This window comes from Phodopus roborovskii, unplaced genomic scaffold (assembly GCF_943737965.1).
Source record: "Phodopus roborovskii unplaced genomic scaffold, PHOROB, whole genome shotgun sequence".
NCBI lineage: Eukaryota > Metazoa > Chordata > Mammalia > Rodentia > Cricetidae > Phodopus > Phodopus roborovskii.
Window position 1 is genome coordinate 29,635,342 of NW_026126434.1, and position 23,441 is coordinate 29,658,782.

Sequence of the window (23,441 nt, forward strand, 5' to 3'; positions counted from 1 at the left end):
GGAACCCCTTTCCTCTCTCTGAACGTGGCATTAAAATCTAGGAAATAGAATTCATAAAGGGCCTTAATTATGCTGATATAATCATCATTCCATATCTTCAGATGTTTCACATGCAGCTGGAGACAGAACATGCACACAAAAATAACTTCTTACATGTGTGTGTGTGTATGTATGCGTGTGTGTAGATGCTCACATTCACAGTGTGACTAAAGGTCAAAGGACAGCTTGATGGAAGTTAGTTTTTTTCCATCTGCTGTGTGGGTCTTAGGGATTGAAGTTAGGTCACCAGGCTCAGTGACAAGTGCCTTTTGCCCATTGAACCCTTTCACCAGACCCTCAGGACTATGGAGATAGCGCAGTTGACAGTTGCACAAACTTGAGTGTCTGAGTTTAGATCCCCAGAACCCATGGAAGATGCTGGGCATGGTGGAGAATACTTACAATTCCAGCACCGGGAGACAGAGTTAGGAGAGTCTTTGGAGCTCACTGGCCAGCCGGCCTTGCCTAATCAGCAAGCTCCAGTGTCCATTGAGGGACCGTGCCTCAGAAAAAGTGAAGCAGACAGCTACTGAAAAACAGCACACAAGGTCTCTACATGTTTGTACACACATGCATGCTCTCCTGCTTACACATGAATACATGCACACCACATGCATGCTCACCTGCATACACATGAATACATGCACACACATGCATGCTCACCTGCATGAACACACACGAAAATGCACACCACATGCATACTCACCTGCACACACACATACCCTTTATGTTCACCTACTCACACATAAACATGTACACACATACTTGCATGCTCACTTGCATACACATGAACACATGCATGCACACACATGTATGTTCACCTGCACACACGGACGTTCATACCACATGCCCACTCACCTGCACACACATGAACACGTACAAGCACATATGTTGAATGAGTACAACTCTTTTACTTGTCATAAACCATATAGTTGCCAACCGTTTGCATAGCATTTACATTGCTCTAAGCATAGTAAGTTATTTGGAGATGATTTAAGGTTTTAGGGTGTGTGGAGGCTGCCATCCCATATGAGGAGCTTGAGCACCCTCAGGTTTGGGATCCATGGGACCATCTTATGGATACCAGCAGACCAATGTACCATTATCAAAACATCTTACTCCTGATTCATGACTTGGCAACACCTGGACCTTTTTATCAGCTTACTTAGAGGTGATGAACAAGCAATGTGTTGATGTCCTGAGTAATTCCAAGGCAGTGTGAAAACATGCCTTTCTATTGGTGAGAGTAACAAGTGCAGTTGACAACATGCGGGTCATGGAAGAGCAGGCTGTTACAGGCTACTGAAGATAAAGAGGGATCTCTTCCTCAGGGTTAGCCCCCCAGGGCAGGCAGAGCCAGGCCTCCTTCCAGGAGCTCAGCCATGCCCTGCTTTTCATCCTAGACACTCTCCCTCCAGCGCCACCTCCCGCCACCGAGGCCTCCAAGCTGGAGCCACGCCTGGGGGAGCTGAAAGTGACAGGTGTGACTCCAGAATCCGTGGGCCTCTTGTGGACTGTCCCTGAGGGTGAATTCGACTCCTTCATGGTCCAGTACAAGGACAGAGATGGCCAGCCCCAAGTGGTGACAGTGGCAGCAGACCAGCGGGAAGTCACCATCCCAAGCCTGGAGCCTTCCCACAAGTACAAGTTCCTGCTCTTCGGGGTCCAAGATGGGAAACGACGTGGTCAGGTCTCTGTGGAAACAAAGACAGGTGGGAACTGCCTGAGACTCAGCCTGGACCCCACCTGGAGTCCCAGCCTTCCCTGGAGTGTCTGAACTTCCTGCTGGCCAACTTTCCTGTTTGCCCATCCCAGTGCAAATCAGACAGGGACCCTGCAGGGCAGGTTCTCGGACCTCCTCTTTCCTTCCCTTGCTCTGTGTGCTGGGCCTTCACTAGAAGATGGGTTGTGGGGACCTGGGGCCTCTTGGAGAGGAGCCCCTCCTGCCATCCTGAGCCAGGTGTCACTGTCACAGCCTGAGAGTTTGGCTTGCCTCTCTGCCTCTTCCCCAGCTCTCATCCCTCTGTCCCCATATCCACTTCTAGTAGAGGCTCACCTTCCTCTTCTGACTTCTCGGAGCCTGGGAAAATGGAAACCAGACAAACCCTACCCAGCTGGCCCCTTTCTCGGGGTTTGGTCCAGGCAGGCTTCTGCCCCTTGGGGCTCCCCATTGCCAGAAAATCTCTCTCAATAACAATTCCGTCAGTGGCTTTGCTGTCCAGGAGGGTGGCGGGCCAGCGCCTTCCCAAGTTGGAGGGCAGTCATGGGATCCCTTTTCTGTTTGAGTTTTCGTGTGTGTGTGTGTGTGTGTGTGTGTGTGTGTGTGTGTGAATCCCAACACAAGTCTTTACAACAAGCAACAGTGCATGCACCATGTCTCCTCCAGGCCCTGTGGAGTGGGTGTTGTGACTCAGATGAGAAAGGAAATGGGAGGCTGGGCCACACTGAACCCCCATAGCAGCCCATCTCCTCCCCCTTGCCTGTCTCCCACAGAGAGCCTCTAACCCCTTGGGATTCCCCCCAGGGGTTAGTCAGGTCACTCAGCTGGGTTTCTGGGTAAGCTGTGCCCTGTGGAGAGAGAGGTCTCTAAGGGATAAGACGAGCCTAGTCAGAGAAAAAGATAAAATGAGCAGGGAAGTTAGGGTGTCTGTGCCGGGGTGGCTTGGGGCAGAAGACCCAGAGGGTCAAGTTGGGAGGCTCTGGCTAGGTGGGGGAGCAAATGAGAGGGCAACGGAAGTATCTGGGGATGCACTGACCACTTGGGCCACTCTGCAGTTTTCCAGCTCTAGTGGGAGGTGGTCAAGAATTGTTTTGGAAGAAATAAATACAAGAACCTTTCTCTGTGTCAGCTGCCAGAGATGACGCCAGCCCAGGGGCCCTTCCCCGCCTTGGGGAGCTGTGGGTGACGGATCCTACAACAGATTCCCTGCGCCTATCCTGGACGGTCCCAGAGGGCCACTTTGACTCTTTTGTGGTCCAGTTCAAGGACAAGGGTGGGTCCCAGATGGTGCCAGTAGAGGGTGAAGAGCGTAGGACCACCATCACAGCCCTGGCCCCGGGCCGCAAGTACAGATTCCTCCTATATGGGCTTCAGGGAAAGAAGCGCTTTGGCCCCCTCACCACAGAGGGCACCACAGGTGAGTCTTCCTGGCAGGGTGCAGAGCACCAGCCCATCACTTGTGGCAACAACCCCTCCTCTCCCTGCCCTGCCCTGCCCTGCCCTGCCCTGCCCTTCAAGGTCACAGCCAGGACCATTTGAGCTATCTCTTACCTATGTCTCCATCTCAGAGCCCATGAATACTCTGGACCACACTGGAGTAAAGTCCCCACCTAAACCCCGACTAGGGGAGGAACTACGGGTGACTAGTGTGACCCAAGACTCCGTGGACCTCTCCTGGACAGTCTCCGAGGGCCAGTTTGACTCCTTTGTCATCCAGTACAAAGACAAGGACGGACAGTCCCAGGTGGTGCCTGTGGAGGGCGGCCATAGAGAAGTCAGGGTCTCTGGTCTAGACCCAGGCCGCAGGTACAAGCTGCTACTCTATGGGCTCCGAGAAAGCAAGCGCGTGGGTCCCCTGTCTGTCATCGCTGTGACTGGTGAGTGTGACAGCCCACCTGACAGGTCCCATTTCCTTGGTGCCAGCTTTACCAAGTCATAATTTACATACAGTGCCAGTGGGCTTTGGGAAATGGGTAAGTCACCAAGCACTCATTACAGGGAGGTGCAAAGCTGTCCCCCTCAACCCCTGTGTCCACCAATCTGTTAGGGGCCTGGCCAGCTGCCTTCCATAGGCCAAGCAAACAGACAAGTCATAGAAAAATGTGGCCGTGGTGAGAAGAGGAGTAAAGTCCAGTGAATACCTCAAATCCACCCCTGGGGTCTTGGCATGAGGTTAGATTTAAATGGAGAGCCAGAGATGTACATATAACTAAGCAGGCCCACTCAAGACTTGGTCCTGCCCATCAGCTCCGGTCTCCTGCATGGTAGGCTGATGAGTTGTCATAGTTGTGTGAAATCTCCTTCCAGGAGGCCTGCTCCCCCTCTTGCTGGCACCAAGGTTTAACCTTTTCCTTTTCCCGGCATGGGATTCCTGGGCAGTTTAACTTGGGACAGGGTGGGGTTTGTTTCAATGGTCTGATGGCCCACGGGAGGGGCACAAGGCCCCGTTAGGATGGCTTCACTCCTGCCAGGAGCTTACAAACTACTCTCCACACTCAGTTCCTGAGGCCCTGGCAGCCACTGTACTCTGGGGTTTGCCTCTCTGCATCTCGATTTAGACTCATGCAAACCACAGCATCTACTTAGTGCTTAGCACTTCAAATGCTTCTGCTTACTCTCCTTCCTCTGCCTTCCTCCCTTCTCCGTTCCACTCCCTCCTCCCCCAAATGAGTCCAGCAATAGGGCATCACTTCCTCTCCCATCTCTCTGAACCAGGCCCCAAAGAACCAACAGAAGCGTGGACAGAGGCCCCCACAGCTTCAGCTTCCTCGGTCATACCCCACCTCAGGGAGCTGAGGGTGGAGGAGGCCACACCTCACAGCCTGCATCTCTCCTGGGTGGTGACTGAGGGAGAATTTAACTCCTTCGAGGTCCAGTACACTGACAGAGATGGGCAACTCAAAGTGGTCAGTACAGAGGGTGACCAGAGTGACATCACTCTTACTGGCCTGGAATCTGACCACAGATACCTGGTAACCCTGTATGGTTTCCATGGTGGAAATCGTGTGGACTCTGCTCAAATCGAGGCCCTGACAGGTAAGTGGGAGACTAACCCCGACCTTCTGAACAGCTGCAAAGGCCCAGAGCTGGCAAGGTCCCATGGTCATCCTGTCTCCATGTTCAGTGCCGTGGGAGGAGGAGCCCACAGAGCCACCCACCATGACTCCTGAGCCTAAGCCACGCCTAGGGGAGCTGACTGTGACAGACGCCACCCCTGACTCCCTGAGCCTCTCCTGGACAGTCCCCGAGGGACAGTTTGACCACTTCCTGATCCAGTACAGGAACGGGGATGGGCAGCCCAAGGTGGTGCGGGTGCCAGGACATGAGGACCAGGTCACCATCCCTGGCCTGGAGCCAGACCACAAGTACAAGATGAACCTGTATGGCATGCACAGTGGCCAGCGTGTGGGCCCCGTGTCTGTTGTCGGGGTGACGGGTGAGTGGTCTGTGGGAGTCCAGGGTGGGACCCATCGGGAGGTGACCTTCAGATTAGGTGAGCCAAGATTGATTGGTGAATAGTGCTTGATGGCCCAGAGGTGGCAAGCACCAAGGCAGGCTATAGCTGGGACTGCAGCTGTGCATCCCTCCTGTGGCTGCTCATCTGCCAGGCCGGGGTCCACAGAAGCCTTTGCTATGTTGATGGCTGCTTGGGTTGTGTCAGGTCACCCTAAAAATTTAAGCATGTTGGTCAGCTGACCAGGGCCACCAGACCCTGACAATGGCACCTCCCTAGTAGCCATAGCTACTCCCTCCTCCTTCTCAAAAGCCAAGGATACTTGCGGGGGACCCTGCTCACCTCTCTGTCCCCTTCTCAGCTACAGAGGAAGAGACACCCAGCCCCACAGAGCCCAGCACAGAGGCCCCAGAGCCCCGTGAGGAGCCACTCCTGGGAGAGCTGACTGTGACAGGATCCTCCCCAGCCTCCCTGAGCCTCTCCTGGACTGTCCCCCAGGGAGACTTTGACTCCTTCACTGTGCAGTACAAGGACAGTGATGGGCGGCCCCAGGTGGTGCGTGTCGGGGGCCAGGAGAGGGAGGCCACCGTGAGAGACCTGGATCCTGGGCGCAAATACAAGATGAACCTGTATGGACTCCATGAGGGTCGGCGTGTGGGTCCTGTGTCCACTGTGGGCATGACTGGTGAGTGGGTAAAGAATTCTCTACTTCTCACACAAATAGAGCCCTCACTGTCTCCTACAGCAGAGACACAGGACCCCCAAACCTCTCAGCTTCTAAGTCATCCCTGATCTCCAATGCCTCAGGTCTAATGGAATCTGGGACAGAGACTGCCCAGTTAAGATGAGGGAGGCCTGGGGGAGCACTGCCCAGCTAAGATGAGGGAGGCCTGGGGGAGCACTGCCCAGCTAAGATGAGGGAGGGCTGGGGGAGCACTGCCCAGTTAAGAGGAGGAAAGTCTGGGGGAATCCCTGGGTGCTGAGACCTCTGATGCATATTTTAGGCTCTGCTTTTTTGCAGGGACTCTAGAGAGAACCCTGGGATTGGAAAAAATTTCATGAAATGTCAGCAAATCTTGTCCAAAAATAATTGTTTTAAGAAATTTCCAAAGGTTGGGGCTTAAAGACGGCTCAGTGGTTTAGAGCATTTGTTGTTCACTTTCAGTTCTCAGCACCCACATGGTGCTGCAACCCTGTGTAACTAACAATGGGAACCCCATGCCCTCTTCTGGCCTCCAAGGGCACCCAGCACACACATGGCACACAGACATACTTGCAAAACACACATAAATTAAAATGAATAAGCCTAATAAGAAGTTTTTGTTTTGTTTTGTTTTGCTTTGCTTTTTAAGTTCCAGAGGATACAGGAGAGAGGATATAACAAGGTGCATGTATCCTTGACAGCTTCAATCAGGTGCTCGCTGGCCTGTGGCCCACCTGTGTCCCGCATTCTCCCAACCTCCCCTGAGGGAAAGGTTTTCATTAGCAGCTGTATTCTGACATAACTTAAGTGTCATAATGGTCACCTGTCTGCGGTGCACCGACATAATACCCTGACCTTGCAGGAACCTCTGTAGTCTAAATTCAGGAGAGGTTTCGGGTTGTCCAATGAAGCCTTGTACACACACCTGAGACCCTAGAAGGTGACAGAGGAAAGAGGGTCAGGCATTAGGTTTATTCTCCTGTATCTACTCAACTCAAAACCAACTGGGCTGTATGCAACCCAGTCTTAAAACAAACAGAAAACACAAATACTTAAAGGGAGTGTGGGCATAAGACATGCAAAGGCCTTGAGCCACACGGTGGCCTGGCTTGTCTGAGAGCCCCAGGGAGACCATAGAAAGGCTTTCGTGGTTACAGACAGGAAGAGAGAGTGACCAGGTCTAAATACGGCCTCATTCTGACCCGTATGCCAGAGAGCTGGGACTTGAGAACTTCCAGAAACAGCAAAGATTCTGTTCTACATCTTCCCCAGACCCTGAAGAAGAACCTACTGATGCCCCTTCCCTGAAGCCACGCCTGGGGGAGCTGACTGTGACAGACGCCACCCCTGACTCCCTGAGCCTCTCCTGGACAGTCCCTGAGGGACAGTTTGACCACTTCCTGATCCAGTACAGGAACGGGGATGGGCAGCCCAAGGTGGTGCGGGTGCCAGGACATGAGGACCAGGTCACCATCCCTGGCCTGGAGCCAGACCACAAGTACAAGATGAACCTGTATGGCATGCACAGTGGCCAGCGTGTGGGCCCCGTGTCTGTTGTTGGGGTGACGGGTGAGTGGACTGTGGAGAACTCAGGTAGAACTCAAGGGAAGGTGACACTTAGCTCTTTGGTGATGAGTGGGGGTCAGTACCTTTGTCCTGCCATGGTCAAGGCTGTGGCCTCCAAACTGGCCTGTTCTCCTGGGTAGCAGGACCACAGAGGCTTTTGATGTGCTGGAGCCGTCCAGGTCCTCTCACCTGGCCCAGGAGCTTGGGCATATTGGGTAGCTGTCAGCTGACCAGGGCCACTAGGCTCAAGGGGGGACATCTCTGAACTGACATAGCCATAGCTACTCCTCTAAAGCCAAGGACACCTGTGGGGACCCTGCTCACCTCTCTGTCCCTTTCTCAGCTGCAGAGGAAGAGACACCCAGCCCCACAGAGCCCAGCACAGAGGCCCCAGAGCCCCGTGAGGAGCCGCTCCTGGGAGAGCTGACTGTGACAGGATCCTCCCCAGACTCCCTGAGCCTCTCCTGGACTGTCCCCCAGGGAGACTTTGACTCCTTCACTGTGCAGTACAAGGACAGTGATGGGCGGCCCCAGGTGGTGCGTGTCGGGGGCCAGGAGAGGGAGGCCACCGTGAGAGACCTGGATCCTGGGCACAAGTACAAGATGAACCTGTATGGACTCCATGAGGGTCGGCGTGTGGGTCCTGTGTCCACTGTGGGCGTGACCGGTGAGTGTGAGCTGGGGATTTAGGGGTATGCCTCCTTCCTTGGGTATTGGATATTGTTTTCCTAATCCCATAAGGCTAAGATTTGGTTCCCTTCCACATATGTCCTGAACAGCCTTGGCCTTTGCTCACCGGCAGCCTCTTCCTAATGGCTGTGATCTTCCTCCAGCAGGTGAAACAAATCACACACATGGCAAGCTATCTTCTAGTGTTTTCCTGTTCTTTCCTAATTGCAGGCATCCTTGTTACAGACACATTCACACTCATATACAGATAAACAACAGTGTACTCTCTAGGGGTGAATCCATGTCATAAACAGCATCTGTACCTTGAAAATACTTTGGCAAGGGGCCACACGTGTGATTCAGAGGTTAAGGCTTCTCTTGCAGATGACCACAATCAGTTTCCTAGCATCCACATCAGGCAGATCACAACTGCTTGTAAATCCAGCCCCAGGAGGATCTGATGTCTCTGGCCTCATATGCGCACACAGAGACATGCACACATACTCTCTCTCTCTTTCTCTCTCTCTCTCTCTGTCTCTAAGAGAAAAAAGGGAAAGAAAGAGACAGACAGCAGACAGAGAATCAGACAGACAGGCACACCACATACATGTGATTAAAAATGAAAAAAAAAAAAAAAAAAAAAACTTGAGGCTGTGCAGTGGTGGCACACACCTTTAGTCCCAGCATCCAGGAGGCAGAGGTAGGTAGATCTCTGTGAGTTCGAGGCCAGCCCGGTCTACAGAGTGAGTTCCAGTACAGGCTCCAAAGTTACACAGAGAAACCCTATCTTGGAAAACAAAACAAAATATTTTTTGATACAGGGTTTCTCTGTGTAGCCCTGGTGTCCTGGACCAGGCTAGCCTCAAACTCAGAGATCCATCTGCCTCTGCCTCCTGAGTACTGGGATTAAAGGAGTGTATCAACACTGCCCCTCTTAAAAATGAATGAATAAATAAATAAATAAATTTGAAAAGAAAATTTTTACTCTAAAACCATTTTATAATATTCTACTGAAAAATACAGAACTGAGCTGGATGTGGTGGCACACACCTTTAATTCCAGCACTGGGGAGGCAGAGGCAGGAGGATCTCTGTGATGTCCAGGGCAGCCTAGACTACTACAGAACGAGATCCTGTCTCAATAAACTAAGACACACAGATGTGGGCTGAGTTACATCCTGGACATGAAAGCAGAAATCTGAGTCCAATCCCCAAGATTCACATAAAAAGAGGTGGACAGGATTTCACATGCCTGTAGTCCCAGTGCTGGGGAGGTAAAGGCAGGAAGGTCCCAGGGCTCTCCAGTCAGTCAGCCTAGACAAGCTGGTGGCCAGGGAGAGACCATGTGCTAAATAGGTGGCTCATACTTGTGGAGCAACACCCACTCTTGTTCTCAGGCACACACACATGCACACACACACATTTGAGTACCTTGATGGACTTGTGCTATGATGGCATTGTTGGGTGGTGGTGAGAGGTAGGAATGGGCATTTGGTGGAGGAAGTAGTTTATTGGGGGACATTTTCTTGGCCCTGTCCTTGGCCTGGACCCTTCCTGGATTCCTTACCACCAGGATGTGACTGTCCCACCACACCCTCTTCCCCACCACGATGGAACAACACTCTCCCAAAGTGTGGGTCAGAGTAATATTCCCTCCCTCAAAAAATAAAAACCAAGATGAGGGAAAGGAAAGGGGGCAACCGAGCCCAAAGATTCCCATTGGGTGCTAATCACAACCAGTTGACAATAACAGGCAAGGCAGGATGAAGCTCAGCCCACGGCGCCCACGGCAGTGTGCTTTGTGAGATGGAATGCAGTGTTCTGCACATTGTTGGATTGCCTCTTTTTTCTCTTCCTGTTTTAGTCTGTTCTACATTGTGTGAATGTTCCAACATGGCAAGCATTTCTTTCTCCCCCTCCACGCATTCCTTTTATAATCACAGAAAAACAGGAAAATGCAGCATCTCTCCCTTAGCTCCCCATCTGTCTTCCCTGTTGCCCTGGCAACACAGTTCGTTTCTAATTATAAGAAAATTAAATTTATGAGTCCCTGAGTAGTAGGGGGACAGGTAAGTCACAGGTGCACTCAGGGCCCTAGTTGTTAGTCACACTTCTTCCCAGGGTTTCTCAAGAGCAGGCCGAAGGTGGATAGACCTATTGTCAGGGACTCTGTGGTGGGGCAGGTCAAGTCACTCAGCTACAGGATGTCCTGGTGACCATCTAGGTGGGGGAATTATTATGTCACAGTCTCCCTGACTTGACAGGTCTGTGTCTGTACATGGTCCCGCATACTGGAGAGTTGTGGAATATGGGGAGAACTGGGGCCTCCTGGAGAGTTTGCAGTCTGGAGTGAGCTGCTAATCCTCACCCACAGCTCAGTTTCCTGCCTCTTTACCTCCTGCCATTCCTCATAAGGGCAGTTCTCAACTCATAGCAAGTGGAGAGGGCAGTGAGGGACCCACAGACCCTGCTCTTCCATATCCCTGTCCCCCATGTCCTTGCCCTCCCTTTCCATCTGCATCAGTGCCCATTCCCACCTCCCACTCACCTATTGATGTATGAGTCAATCATTTCTTCTGAAGCCTGTATTTTTGTAGTGTGACGGACATGGCAGCCATGTGCAAAGCTTGGAAGCTAGAAAGTAAAAAGCTAAGTCTAACTTTGACCCAACAATCACAGTTAGTAACTGTAAGTTCTTGACTATCCTGTGTGAAGCCCTGGTTTCCACATCCAGCACCTGCACCAAGAACAAAACCCAACCAAAAGCCAACAGTGTGAGTCCCCCTAACAAAACCCAACCAAAAGCCAACAGTGTGAGTCCTCCTAACAAAAACCCAACCAAAAGCCAACAGTGTGAGTCCTCCTAACAAAACCAAACCAAAAGCCAACAGTGTGAGTCCTCCTAACAAAAACCCAACCAAAAGCCAACAGTGTGAGTCCCCCTAACAAAACACAAACAAAAGCCAACAGTGTGAGTTCCCCTAACAAAACACAAACAAAGGTCAATGGTGTAAGTGAGCCCCCTCTCCTACTTTCCCTGTGCAGCTCCAGGACACTCCCCTTATCAAGCTGGCTCTTACTTTTTTGAGTGCCTGTTGGATGGTAGTCATTTACCTTGTGACTACACAGTTTGCATTAATCATCATTTTAATGGTTATTTGATGCTTCCTGGGAAAGCCCTGTAACAAAACCAATCATCTGTAACAGGTCATTTGGGTCCTGACACATTTTGCTGTCATGAATAATCTTATTATGAATTCTTCCATGCTGTAACTTTTTCCTGCTTTTAATAATTTTCTTAGGATAAGTGCCCAGAAATGGGATTATTGGGTCAAAGAAAACAAGCACTATTTTGGCTCCTGACACATATGGCCTAGTAGAAGTTATGTGACAGGACAGCCTGACTATCAGACAGGACAGCAGGGCTGGCTCAATTCTTCTCAGCCTGTAGTGACCAGATGGCCACTGTAAGGCCACATAGTCCCCCGGCTTCTGCTGGAGGAAGTTTATCTGCTGGGTGCTCTTAGCATCTGTGTGGTCCCAATTCTTCTCCCAGGTCAGAGGACCCTGAGAAGACATCCCTGTACAAAGGCTCCAGAATCCTCAGAAGAGCCAATAATGACAGGACCCCCACCCCCTACTCCCTGAGCTTTTCCTGAACTGACACCTTGACTCTTTATAAGGATAGGGATGGGTGGCCCCTGTGGTACATGTTGGGGGCCGGAAGAAGTACTGTGGGGGACCTGGAGCTCCGATCACAAGTGCAGAATTACCTGTATGGGCTTCATTTGGGGCATTGGGTTGGCCTGTGTCCATCATATGTACAGCCAACCTGAACTCAGAAATCATCCTCTTGTAACCAGCTTCCTGGAAGTGTCTGTTTTTAGCCATCAGGGGCTTCCCACAGAGCAGGTGGGGGTACAGCAGGTCATCCAGGGTCTCCCAGTCTGCATTCCTATCACAATGTGGCATTAGCCTCATTCTGGTGATAGGAACCTGATATGATCAGCTGATAAAAAGTTTCGCTTTGGCTCGGTTTTTTGGTGGGTTGGCCCTGTTCCTTCAGAGCCTGCTATGGAACAGCACATCATAGGAGGCCAGACAAAAGGAGGAAACACTCAACCTCACTGTCCTCTTCAAGGGCACACCCTAAGTGACACCAGGAACTTCCTCCAGGCCACAGTTTTAAGGGGTCTACCTCCTCCTGCCCCAACCACCCTGGGGACCAATAACTTAATGCATAGGCATCTGAGGGATGGGTGATCCTGACTGATGCGGCCAGAGCACAGTTTAGCCTTAAATAGCAAAGCTCCTCACAGCAAAAGTGTCGGCACTCCATGGGAATATGTGGCCCAGCAGCCTTTTGGCTCTATGAGTCCTCACAGTGGCTTTGTCACTATGGAAACTGTGAGGTGATGCTGGGATGTGTCTTAACTGTACACCTCTCCAGTGTACCAACCAAGTTACAGGTGTCAGATCCAGGTACATACAATGGGGAACCTTGAGCCTAGACGATTGAGAAGTTACTGAGTGATGGATCCATTCACAGCCATACTGAACATGAGCTTGTGGTAGAAAAGCGTGGGGACAAGCCAGGACCTGGCAAGGGACACTTAAGTCAGCCTGTTCACAGGGAACCATTGAGACCTGAAGTCTGAGAGGCATGAGTTTGGTGACAGCCTTAGAAAGAGTGAGTCCAGGCTGGTGCAGAGAAGAGCAGGCTAGAAAAACCATGATCCAGAAGGGACCCGAGGATTGTGTGACATGTCTTCAGAGGGACAGGATGGGCTTACGACATGGTGGGGGCAGCTCAGAAAGCATGGGTTCTGTGCTGAATGCTGGCATCTGGCATCAAAAGATGGGTATGTGGAAGCATAGCTCAGATTGCAGGAGGACTCGTGAGTGAGGTAGCCAGGAGCGGTTTAGCCAAAGTCTGGGATACTCCAAGTCTGGAGGCAGCTGGGTGGGCAGGTTGGGGACAAAGATGAGAGCCCAGTGAGGAGGGAGATGGCGAGGAGGGCCACCGCAGAGAGGCTCTGAGTGGTGGCCACGGGGCCCTGAAGAGGCTGGCGCAGAAGGGAAGGGAGAGGTGAGTGTGTTCACAGATGGGAGGAGGGGGTACTGGTGGGGTATTGGTATGGCGGTGTGACAGAGCAGGAAGGTATGGCAAAGCCACTGAGGCCAGTGTGGCTTGATCTCCAGGGCTTTGGTGTTTGTTTATGTTTTAAACTCATTTGTTTTGTTTTTAATTTTTATTTTATTAATTGCCAATATAATGTTTTGAGACCGGGTCTACCTTGTAACCCTGGCTGTCCTGGCTGGCCTTGACCTCACAGAGATCTGCATGCTTCTGCCTAATGTTGGGTTTACAGGCCTGTGACATCACACCCCACAAGGCTTTGTTTTTACAAATGGTCCTTTACATGGGAACTAAAGACAGGGAAGACATAACCTGTCCCTGTGTGTGTTCACATCCAGAGGAGGAAGCCACGGCCACACAGGTGGTGCCCACCACAACTCCTATGAAACCCATCCTGGGGGAGCTGACTGTGACAGACGCCACCCCTGACTCCCTGAGCCTCTCCTGGACAGTCCCCGAGGGACAGTTTGACCACTTCCTGATCCAGTACAGGAACGGGGATGGGCAGCCCAAGGTGGTGCGGGTGCCAGGACATGAGGACCAGGTCACCATCCCTGGCCTGGAGCCAGACCACAAGTACAAGATGAACCTGTATGGCATGCACAGTGGCCAGCGTGTGGGCCCCGTGTCTGTTGTTGGGGTGACGGGTGAGTGGTCTGTGGGAGTCCAGGGTGGGATCCACTGGGAGTGATGGTCGGCTCTGGGTAGGAATCAGTAGCCTGGGACTGGCTAATATCCCAGACCTTCTGTGCCCAAGGCTATGGCCCATGTACCTTTCCCTGGAGCTGGCCTATCTCCCCTGTGCAGGGAGTGGGGACATCAAGACCTTTGCTGTGCCATTGCTGACCAGGTCGCCTTAGCTGACCCAGGAGCTTGGGCTTGGTGGTCAGCTGCCAGCTGACCAGGGCCACCAGGCCCAAGGGTGCTGTCTTTGAACTGATATTGGCACCTCCCTGGTAACCATAGCTACTCCTTCCCCCCTTATCAAAAGCCAAGGATACTTGCGGGGGACCCTGCTCACCTCTCTGTCCCCTTCTCAGCTGCAGAGGAAGAGACACCCAGCCCCACAGAGCCCAGCACAGAGGCCCCAGAGCCCCGTGAGGAGCCGCTCCTGGGAGAGCTGACTGTGACAGGATCCTCCCCAGACTCCCTGAGCCTCTCCTGGACTGTCCCCCAGGGAGACTTTGACTCCTTCACTGTGCAGTACAAGGACAGTGATGGGCGGCCCCAGGTGGTGCGTGTCGGGGGCCAGGAGAGGGAGGCCACCGTGAGAGACCTGGATCCTGGGCGCAAATACAAGATGAACCTGTATGGACTCCATGAGGGTCGGCGTGTGGGTCCTGTGTCCACTGTGGGCGTGACCGGTGAGTGTCAGATGGGTCTGTGTGGGATGGCCCATCATTCTCGTAACACTTGTTCTCACACAAGCAAGGCTGTGTGAACACTTCACTTTTCGTGTGTGTGTGTGTGTGTGTGTGTGTGTGTGTGTGTGTGTATTAAAGTCTATTTAGTCTAGAAGTCTAGATAGGTTACTAACAACAAACAAGGTATTCAAGATATTCCAGAGAAATCTGGCATAACGAATCAATAGTTTATTAAGGTTATATATGAGAAAATGGGTGAAGGGTTACTTGCAGAAACATGGGTGACTCAAATACAGGTGTACTGCATAAAAGCTGACCTCAGCATGGATAATGACTCAGAAAAGATCCATCCTTGGAGCTTTCTCCAGCTCTCCTGCAAGTTACTGCTAATGTTTAGCTAGTGTTGGGACAGACTGTGAATTTTGTAAGTTTCAGGAGCTTCCTGTGGCTTGTGAGTTTTCTTTATTTCCTGAGCCCTTTAAGCTCTGAATACTTCCTGGCTATTTCTCTTTGTTTTGTTTTTGAATCAGGGCTTCTGTTCATAGCCATGACTGTTTTGGAACTCACTATGTAGACTTGGAACTCACGGAGATCTGCCTGCCTCTGCCTCTCAAGTGCTAGAATTAAAGTCACATGCCACCACACTTGGCTACTTCTAGTGAGCTTTCCTCCAAGAGGGAATGCATCACAAGGCTGTGATCCCTCCTCTAGGTTTTAAAATTTTCCCACTTTTTGTAGTGTTCCCTTAGACTTAGGAGTAGGGGGCAGAAATGCTTCATTATTTTCTTCCATCTGTTGCTGAGTATTGGGCTATTGTGACACAGCAACTGTCATTTAGTTTCTGTAACTTCACCAGTTATGAGTCTCTGCAGTACACCTCTGAGTACAAGGAATAAATTTCCTTCCATGATTAATTGGTGATGGTTGCAGCAGTAATCTGTGGGTGTAGACACAAATATTTAGAAGGCAATTCGATGGGTGTCTTCTCCAGCTACAGGCTTCTGCCCTGGTTTGTAGTACAAGATGCATGTTCCCTCCTGTGGACCTGTGGACAGACTTTAAGCCTAATTATTGTTGTGCCCATAATGTTGTGTCATTATGTACCAGAGGTCTCATCTTGCCTGAATAGATGGTTCTGTAGTATTCGGGGTCCATGGACAAGCAGGGCTGTTGGTGATGGTTTTCCCACAGCACCCTGCATGGTTCCTGTCAGTAATACAAATGAAGCCAAAAGAAGGGACCTTCCAGTTCAGTCTCAATTTTATTTCTCCATATTCTGCAACAAGTATGCAGTGTCTTCAGCTAGTTTAGTGTTGCAACCAACAGCATTTTCCATAGCCGTATGGTTTGTGGGACTTTGGGGGTCTCCTTAGCCTGAACAATTCATAGAAACGCAGTCCACTCCTTACATCAAGATTTTCATTGAACAACCCTATAGCTTCTGGCAATGCCTCTACGAAAGGAATGTGCCTTTCGTAGAGGGAACATTCCTTTAGGACCTTTAATTCATGTCTCTCCTGTTCTTCAGACAATTTTATAGATACTTAAAATACTCAGATTAGCATGATGTCATCCATGTCATCAAATGCATTCATAGAGGTGGACAGAATAACAATGCAGGGTCCCAGACCCATCCCATGACATAAATAAATAAATAAATAAATAAATAAATAAATAAATAAATAGGACTATAAAGACAGCCTTAGGGGCATGCTCTGCAGATCCATGGTTAGCCATTCCAAATGAATACAAACTGGCCTTAGGATCCAGAGCAAAGGTACTAGTAAAGAAACATTACCAAAGCTCAGTACAGTAGAAAAAGATCTCATCGTTTCATCAATTATTTTATCAAGGGACATTGAACACAGTGGCATAGATGGAATGTATGTTATCCTGTCTGGCCTTCCAGAGCACACAGATGTTCTCCATGAACTGTCCGGCCTCCTCATTCCAGGATGCTGTTGTTGCTTTAGGACCACTGTGTCTCTCTTTGCCTTTGATGGTCCTGAAGGGCCTGACTCAGGCCCATGACTGTACTCTAACCTAAAATGCCCACCATTGGAGCTGGGTCTCCAGTCCTGGCAAGCCCCCTGCCATCACTGTGGCTGTTGTCTTTTCTTCAGCCCTATTTTCTGCTGTGATGGCTATTGGAGGGGCCCCAGGCTATTTAAACAATTTCTATCCCTAGCATAGATCCATGCTTTCATGCTTTCTTGCAGGGGAGAAATGTACCCTGCACACTCTGGAGGTGATGAGCATCCACCCTGAGGTCAAAGTTAATCTTTTTTTTTTTTTTTTTTTGATTCATGTTATGTATGAGTCTGTCTTTATGCACACCAGAAAGGGGAATCTAATCCCATTACAGGTGGTTATGAGCTGCTATGTGGTTGCTGGGAATTGAACTCAGGAACTCTGAAAGAGCAGCCAATGTTCTTAAGCACTAAGCCATCTCTCCAGCCCCAAATTTAATGTTTTAATCTGCATTGTCCTATAATTTCTGTCTTCTGTATCCTGCTGCTCAGGCTGTAGAATCTACCAGAAGGTCCCTAGCACAGCATTTGGCACTCTGTTAACTGTCTGTACACTAGTCTTGTCACGTTTCCCTTTGAGTGACCGGGACAGATTCTTTATCTGCCTTGGCTTTCTCTCACTCCCTCTTGATGGCAGCTGCATTTTAGAAAGACAGTTGGCATGCCATTCAGAGTCAGAGTTCCCAGAGATTCTGAGTCATTCTGTCACATCCCATCCTGGTCCCAGCAAGCTGAAGTGCTCTGTAGCTGTGGCTGGCCCAGAACTTGCTATATAGACCAGACTAGCCTTAAACTTACAGAGATTCACCTTCCTCTGCTTCTCCAGCACCCAGATTAAAGACACACACTATCACATCTGGCTGCAGATCTCTTTCTTAGCTTCCCCGAGAATATGAGTTTGTCTGACTTCATGAACTGGGCATCTACATTGCCTCTCTCCTTCCCAGTTCCCTCCAGCAACACCTTCTCTCCTCTGTTGTCTTTAAGTCCCAATATTTATGGGACTAAGTGTCCCTGATGGCTCATATGAGCCATTTCATCAGGGATTGATTTTCCCCATTTTGCCTTGGGTTATGCAGCCTTTTGTCTCAAGGAGGGATGGGCTGTTAGAACACTCGGTTTCTCCATCTCCGCTCAGATTAGTCCCATCTGCTTCTATTTCACAGCCACACCAGCAAGGCTATGGGAGGCTTCTTCATTGTTTTCAGCTTTAAAAACTTCCCCAATTCATGCTGGTCAGATGTGGAGTGTGCCCTGGACGTCATAGTTTCCCAGTACTCGATCATTACTAATGCCCTGTCTGCATATTGAACCATGGATTTATCTTCCTCTCCTCATGGTCAGACCTAAGGTCTGTCGCCTTCTATCCTTCTATCCTTTCCTCCTTTATTACCCAATTACCCAAGGGTTCCAAGGCTTTGGATCCTAGGATAGGCTCTGTAGCGTGTGTTTGACCTACCTTGCATCCTTCCAGCTCTAAGAAACAGTAAGTTGATACTTCTATCTGTCTTCCTGTTTCATGACTCTCCCCCATTGCAATCCCTCTCTTATGTGGGCAAGTTCTTTCTGAGAAGGCAGCTGAGATTCAGTTTCACATTTTTGCCTACAGCAAAGGCCACAGAGCTAACACCATAACTTGCTTACCATCTTGTCCTATATGTGCTACTTTTAGGGATTGCAATACACCCTCTAGTCCATTTTCTGTTTTGGAGATGTACTTAACATTTGTGTAGTATAAACCATTCATCAACCATATCCAGTTTAGGAAAATGAATACCCCAAGATTCTCACCTGGAAACTCTCAGATGGCCTGGTTTGGCCTTGCATACCCTGTCTCCTATAACAGGGAGGTTCACCATCCCATAGCACATGAAAAAGGTAGCCATGTCTAGATCACCCCTGTAGATCCCAGATCCATGCCTCAGCATCTATTACAGTGGTCACATACCCTCACCCGCCTAACTCACCTTGGGTTCTGTTAGTTTATATCCCAGTGCCAATTATGTTGGTTGACTTTCTTGAGGGAAACTTAACATCTATTCATGCCAGATGAGGCACTAAAAGTAGACCCAAGAACTAACTCCACCCATGTCTAGCTTGGTGAGCAAATGTATTCCCCAGGACCACTTGCAGGAATGTGGTGAGTCTTTCAGGAGTGCAGGTAGCTTGAAGGCAGTCACATCACTGCAGACCTAACTAACTCCAACATAGATTACAGCTCACAAAAGCACTTCCCTGGTGCTGTAATTTAAGAAAAGTGGCACTCAAGAGAAAAATGCCATGCAACAGGGTGCAAGTAGAGGGTTTTTGTTTTTGTTTGTTTTGTTTTTGTTTTTTAATTAGGGATCATAGAGAGGGGAAAGGGAAAGAGGAGACTGTCCTCCAGAGACAGGAGCAGCAGGAGAGAGGAGAAAGGAAAAAGGGGGAGAAAGGGAGAGAGATGGGGACAGAGAAAGGGAGAGAGAGAGAAGGATGAGAGGTGGGTGGGGCCCTTTTAAAAGGGAAGGTAGTGCATGTGCACAAGCTGTGCTCTTAGTGGCTGCAGCTGAGGGCGGATCCTGTCAGAGCCCCAAGGACAGGCCAGTACAGATGCCTGAATACTAACACCTGGAACTCCTGCTTAGCTTGGGCCCTCAGAATTCCTCTCTCTACAACTGTGCTTCTGTAACCTCAGAACTTCTTGAGAGAGATTTGAGGACAAGTTTCAGGTGGGAGGAAACAACCACACACAGCTGCTTCCACGAATCAGACTCAGACCCAGCAGCGCATCCGGAGCCTGCTGTTCTGTTCCCAATAGAATCCCAAGAACCAGGATGCTGGTAAACACCCCAGAGCAGAGGCATGGGCCTTGGAACTTGTTGCTGAGCATGTGTGATCCTCTGATTCCTCTAGATTCTCTGTCTGTGTAGGGAGCATCCAGGCCCTGAAGGGACAGCAGAGTGGCTAGTGTTCTCACTGTACACCTATGAATTCAACTTTATTTATTTGTTTTATCTTAATTTATTTATTATCACAATTTTCAACTTTGATTTCCATGGATCAATTCATTCATTCCACAAAGAACTCCTGTCCCCTAATCTGGGCACCGTGGAGCTGAGTATCACTTGTCATCAACTAGAGACCTCCAACAATTCATCCAGAATGATGGCATCTGAGAGAGGGCGGGTTGAGTTTCTAGTATGATGTTCCAGGCCTATTTGGAGCAAAATCCTGAAGCCAGTGAGGAAGGAAATGGCAAGGAGAGGTAGCACAGGAAGGCCCAGGGAAGTGGCCTTCGGGGCCTGCTTAGGTGCTACAGGAAGGAGAGAAGTCATGTTGGTGGATAGAGGGGGAGGAGAAGGTCTAGGATGGGTGCCAGGAATGACAGGGTAGAGGACACAGACAAGATATGTGGTGGTCCCTTTAGTCAGTGTCACTTTGCTCTTCCAGGCTTCATTTTTTATAAATGCCCATTTATGTGGCAACTGTGGACAGGGAAGACATAACCTGTCCCTGTGTGTGTTCACATCCAGAGGAGGAAGCCACGGCCACACAGGTGGTGCCCACCACAACTCCTATGAAACCCATCCTGGGGGAGCTGACTGTGACAGACGCCACCCCTGACTCCCTGAGCCTCTCCTGGACAGTCCCCGAGGGACAGTTTGACCACTTCCTGATCCAGTACAGGAACGGGGATGGGCAGCCCAAGGTGGTGCGGGTGCCAGGACATGAGGACCAGGTCACCATCCCTGGCCTGGAGCCAGACCACAAGTACAAGATGAACCTGTATGGCATGCACAGTGGCCAGCGTGTGGGCCCCGTGTCTGTTGTTGGGGTGACGGGTGAGTGGTCTGTGGGAGTCCAGGGTGGGATCCACTGGGAGTGATGGTCGGCTCTGGGTAGGAATCAGTAGCCTGGGACTGGCTAATATCCCAGACCTTCTGTGCCCAAGGCTATGGCCCATGTACCTTTCCCTGGAGCTGGCCTATCTCCCCTGTGCAGGGAGTGGGGACATCAAGACCTTTGCTGTGCCATTGCTGACCAGGTCGCCTTAGCTGACCCAGGAGCTTGGGCTTGGTGGTCAGCTGCCAGCTGACCAGGGCCACCAGGCCCAAGGGTGCTGTCTTTGAACTGATATTGGCACCTCCCTGGTAACCATAGCTACTCCTTCCCCCTTATCAAAAGCCAAGGATACTTGCGGGGGACCCTGCTCACCTCTCTGTCCCCTTCTCAGCTGCAGAGGAAGAGACACCCAGCCCCACAGAGCCCAGCACAGAGGCCCCAGAGCCCCGTGAGGAGCCGCTCCTGGGAGAGCTGACTGTGACAGGATCCTCCCCAGACTCCCTGAGCCTCTCCTGGACTGTCCCCCAGGGAGACTTTGACTCCTTCACTGTGCAGTACAAGGACAGTGATGGGCGGCCCCAGGTGGTGCGTGTCGGGGGCCAGGAGAGGGAGGCCACCGTGAGAGACCTGGATCCTGGGCGCAAATACAAGATGAACCTGTATGGACTCCATGAGGGTCGGCGTGTGGGTCCTGTGTCCACCGTGGGTATGACTGGTGAGTGTTAGTTGTGTCTGTGTGGGAAAACCGGTCCCAAACTACTCCTTTTCCAAACATCTTCATGAAAATACCTGTACTGTGCATTAAAGCTGCCTGGCCTTCTGACATTGCCAAAATCAGCCTGAGACCCTGCAGTGTGTCCCAAGCCCAATATTTTATTTCTAAGAAGATCATGGGGAACAAGCTGCTGGTTCTTGGGTCGGCTCCAAGGCAGCAAAGCCCCACAGAAGAGGTGTCAGCCCCTCTCTTGGGATGTGCTAGCGTGACTCCTCACAGCGGGGCCTTATCCATGTAAAGTTCTCTGGCCCATGGAAACAGTGAAGTGAGTGGGGATACAGAATTTAGTTTGCGTATGTGCAAACTGCTTCAAGCCCTCTTTTCCTTTCCTCTCTCCTTCCTTCCTTTCTTCAATTTAAGCTTTTATTTGCATGCCTCAGTTCCCTGATGTGGGGACTGTGGGGCTGAATTTCAGTTGGGGAGCCCTCAAGACTCACCTGGAATGAACTGTGGATTGAACCTGGGGGTGTAGTGCTGTGGGGACTCTGGGGTTAGGGAGAAACTGCTGAGTTAGATGGGCTGCAAAAGCCTCAGGAAGTGGAGTTCAGTCTGAGTGATACTGCCAGCAGATCCTCCATCACCCAGCGAGGTCACTGAGTTCCATCTGAGGGAAGGTGTCCAGAGGGACCACAAAGCCATGATTGTTAGAAGAGGCAGCCTTCATCACCTGGATGAGGGCTGTTTGGTTGTTTTATAGCAAATGCTTGAGTGTATCTATGTGGTAATAGGATTCTAAGCTTGCCATCATGGCACCATATGGCCTTGTCTGATGTCCATGGTCTGTGCCATTGTCTATGTTTGGCATAGTTACAGGAGACAGAGCTGTTCTGGGACAGCTCTGAGCTGACAGCCTGGCAGCCCACAGGAGTCTCTATCCGGGCAAAGCTTTGAAAATCCAGATGAGAGAACACAGATCTCAAGTTCAAGGGGACAGGCATATGCCATGGGCATAGAACATGGGGTGCCGAGGGGCCAGAACAGGACCTGAAGAAATATCTAAACCGGCCTGCTCATAAGACCACTGAGACCTGAGGTCAAACAGGCATTGGCTTGGTGGCAGGTTAGAGTAAAGAGTGTTTGTTAGGTCAACATTAGAGTGAAGAGTGTTGGGGCAGTGTTGGGGTGAATGAAGAGTGTTGGGGTGAAGAGTTTTGGGGTGAATGAAGAGTGTTGGGCAGTGTTGGGGTGAATGAAGAGTGTTGGGGCAGTGTTGGGGTGAATGAAGAGTGTTGGGGCAGTGTTGGGGTGAATGAAGAGTGTTGGGGCAGTGTTGGGGTGAATGAAGAGTGTTGGGGTGAAGAGTGTTGGGGTGAATGAAGAGTGTTGGGGTGAATGAAGAGTGTTGGGGTGAATGAAGAGTGTTGGGGTGAAGAGTGTTGGGGTGAATGAAGAGTGTTGGGGCAGTGTTGGGGTGAATGAAGAGTGTTGGGGCAGTGTTGGGGTGAATGAAGAGTGTTGGGGCAGTGTTGGGGTGAATGAAGAGTGTTGGGGCAGTGTTGGGGTGAATGAAGAGTGTTGGGGCAGTGTTGGGGTGAATGAAGAGTGTTGGGGTGAATGAAGAGTGTTGGGGTGAATGAAGAGTGTTGGGGTGAATGAAGAGTGTTGGGGTGAATGAAGAGTGTTGGGGTGAAGAGTGTTGGGGTGAATGAAGAGTGTTGGGGCAGTGTTGGGGTGAATGAAGAGTGTTGGGGCAGTGTTGGGGTGAATGAAGTGTTGGGGCAGTGATGGGATGAAGAGTGTCAGTCAATGTCCCAACTGTGCAAAGAACAGAAGGCTAGAAATAAAGCTGATCCATGAGGAACCACGACATTGTGTGATGTGCTCTGAGGTGTGAGGTGGTCTTGAGAGGTTGATGGAGAGGTTGGGGAGCAGCTCAGAAACCCGGAATTCCACACAGGACTGGGCACCTGTTTTTATGCTGCATGCTGGCATCTGTCATTGGATTTCTCATTCAAAGCCTGGGCCTCCTCCTGAAGCACAGCTGGCTTGGAGGGAGAGGAGGAGTAAACCTGAAGGCAGGGAAGGCAGACCTGGGTCATCACTAAGTGAGAGGAGATGGTGGTCCAGCCAAGGTTCCATGATAGAAGAGATGGGGTGGGGTGGGGTGTGAGGCACCCAAGAGTAACAGAGCACTGAGTTCACTAGCGGCTGGGACTCAGC

At 50.6% G+C, this 23,441-nt stretch overlaps 1 protein-coding gene across 1 annotated transcript in view; it reads left to right on the top strand.

The window, feature by feature from the left end:
* The window catches only part of Tnxb (tenascin XB), a 59,199-nt gene that overhangs the window by 25,961 nt on the left and 9,797 nt on the right, over positions 1-23,441 (top strand). The window contains exons 15-26 of the mRNA XM_051187290.1: positions 1,443-1,751; positions 2,889-3,176; positions 3,328-3,636; positions 4,475-4,795; positions 4,884-5,195; positions 5,575-5,898; positions 7,189-7,485; positions 7,826-8,149; positions 13,629-13,937; positions 14,331-14,654; positions 20,197-20,505; positions 20,898-21,221. Of these exons, the coding sequence (XP_051043247.1) occupies positions 1,443-1,751; positions 2,889-3,176; positions 3,328-3,636; positions 4,475-4,795; positions 4,884-5,195; positions 5,575-5,898; positions 7,189-7,485; positions 7,826-8,149; positions 13,629-13,937; positions 14,331-14,654; positions 20,197-20,505; positions 20,898-21,221 (3,750 nt within the window). The remainder of the gene's footprint in view (positions 1-1,442; positions 1,752-2,888; positions 3,177-3,327; positions 3,637-4,474; positions 4,796-4,883; positions 5,196-5,574; positions 5,899-7,188; positions 7,486-7,825; positions 8,150-13,628; positions 13,938-14,330; positions 14,655-20,196; positions 20,506-20,897; positions 21,222-23,441) is intronic.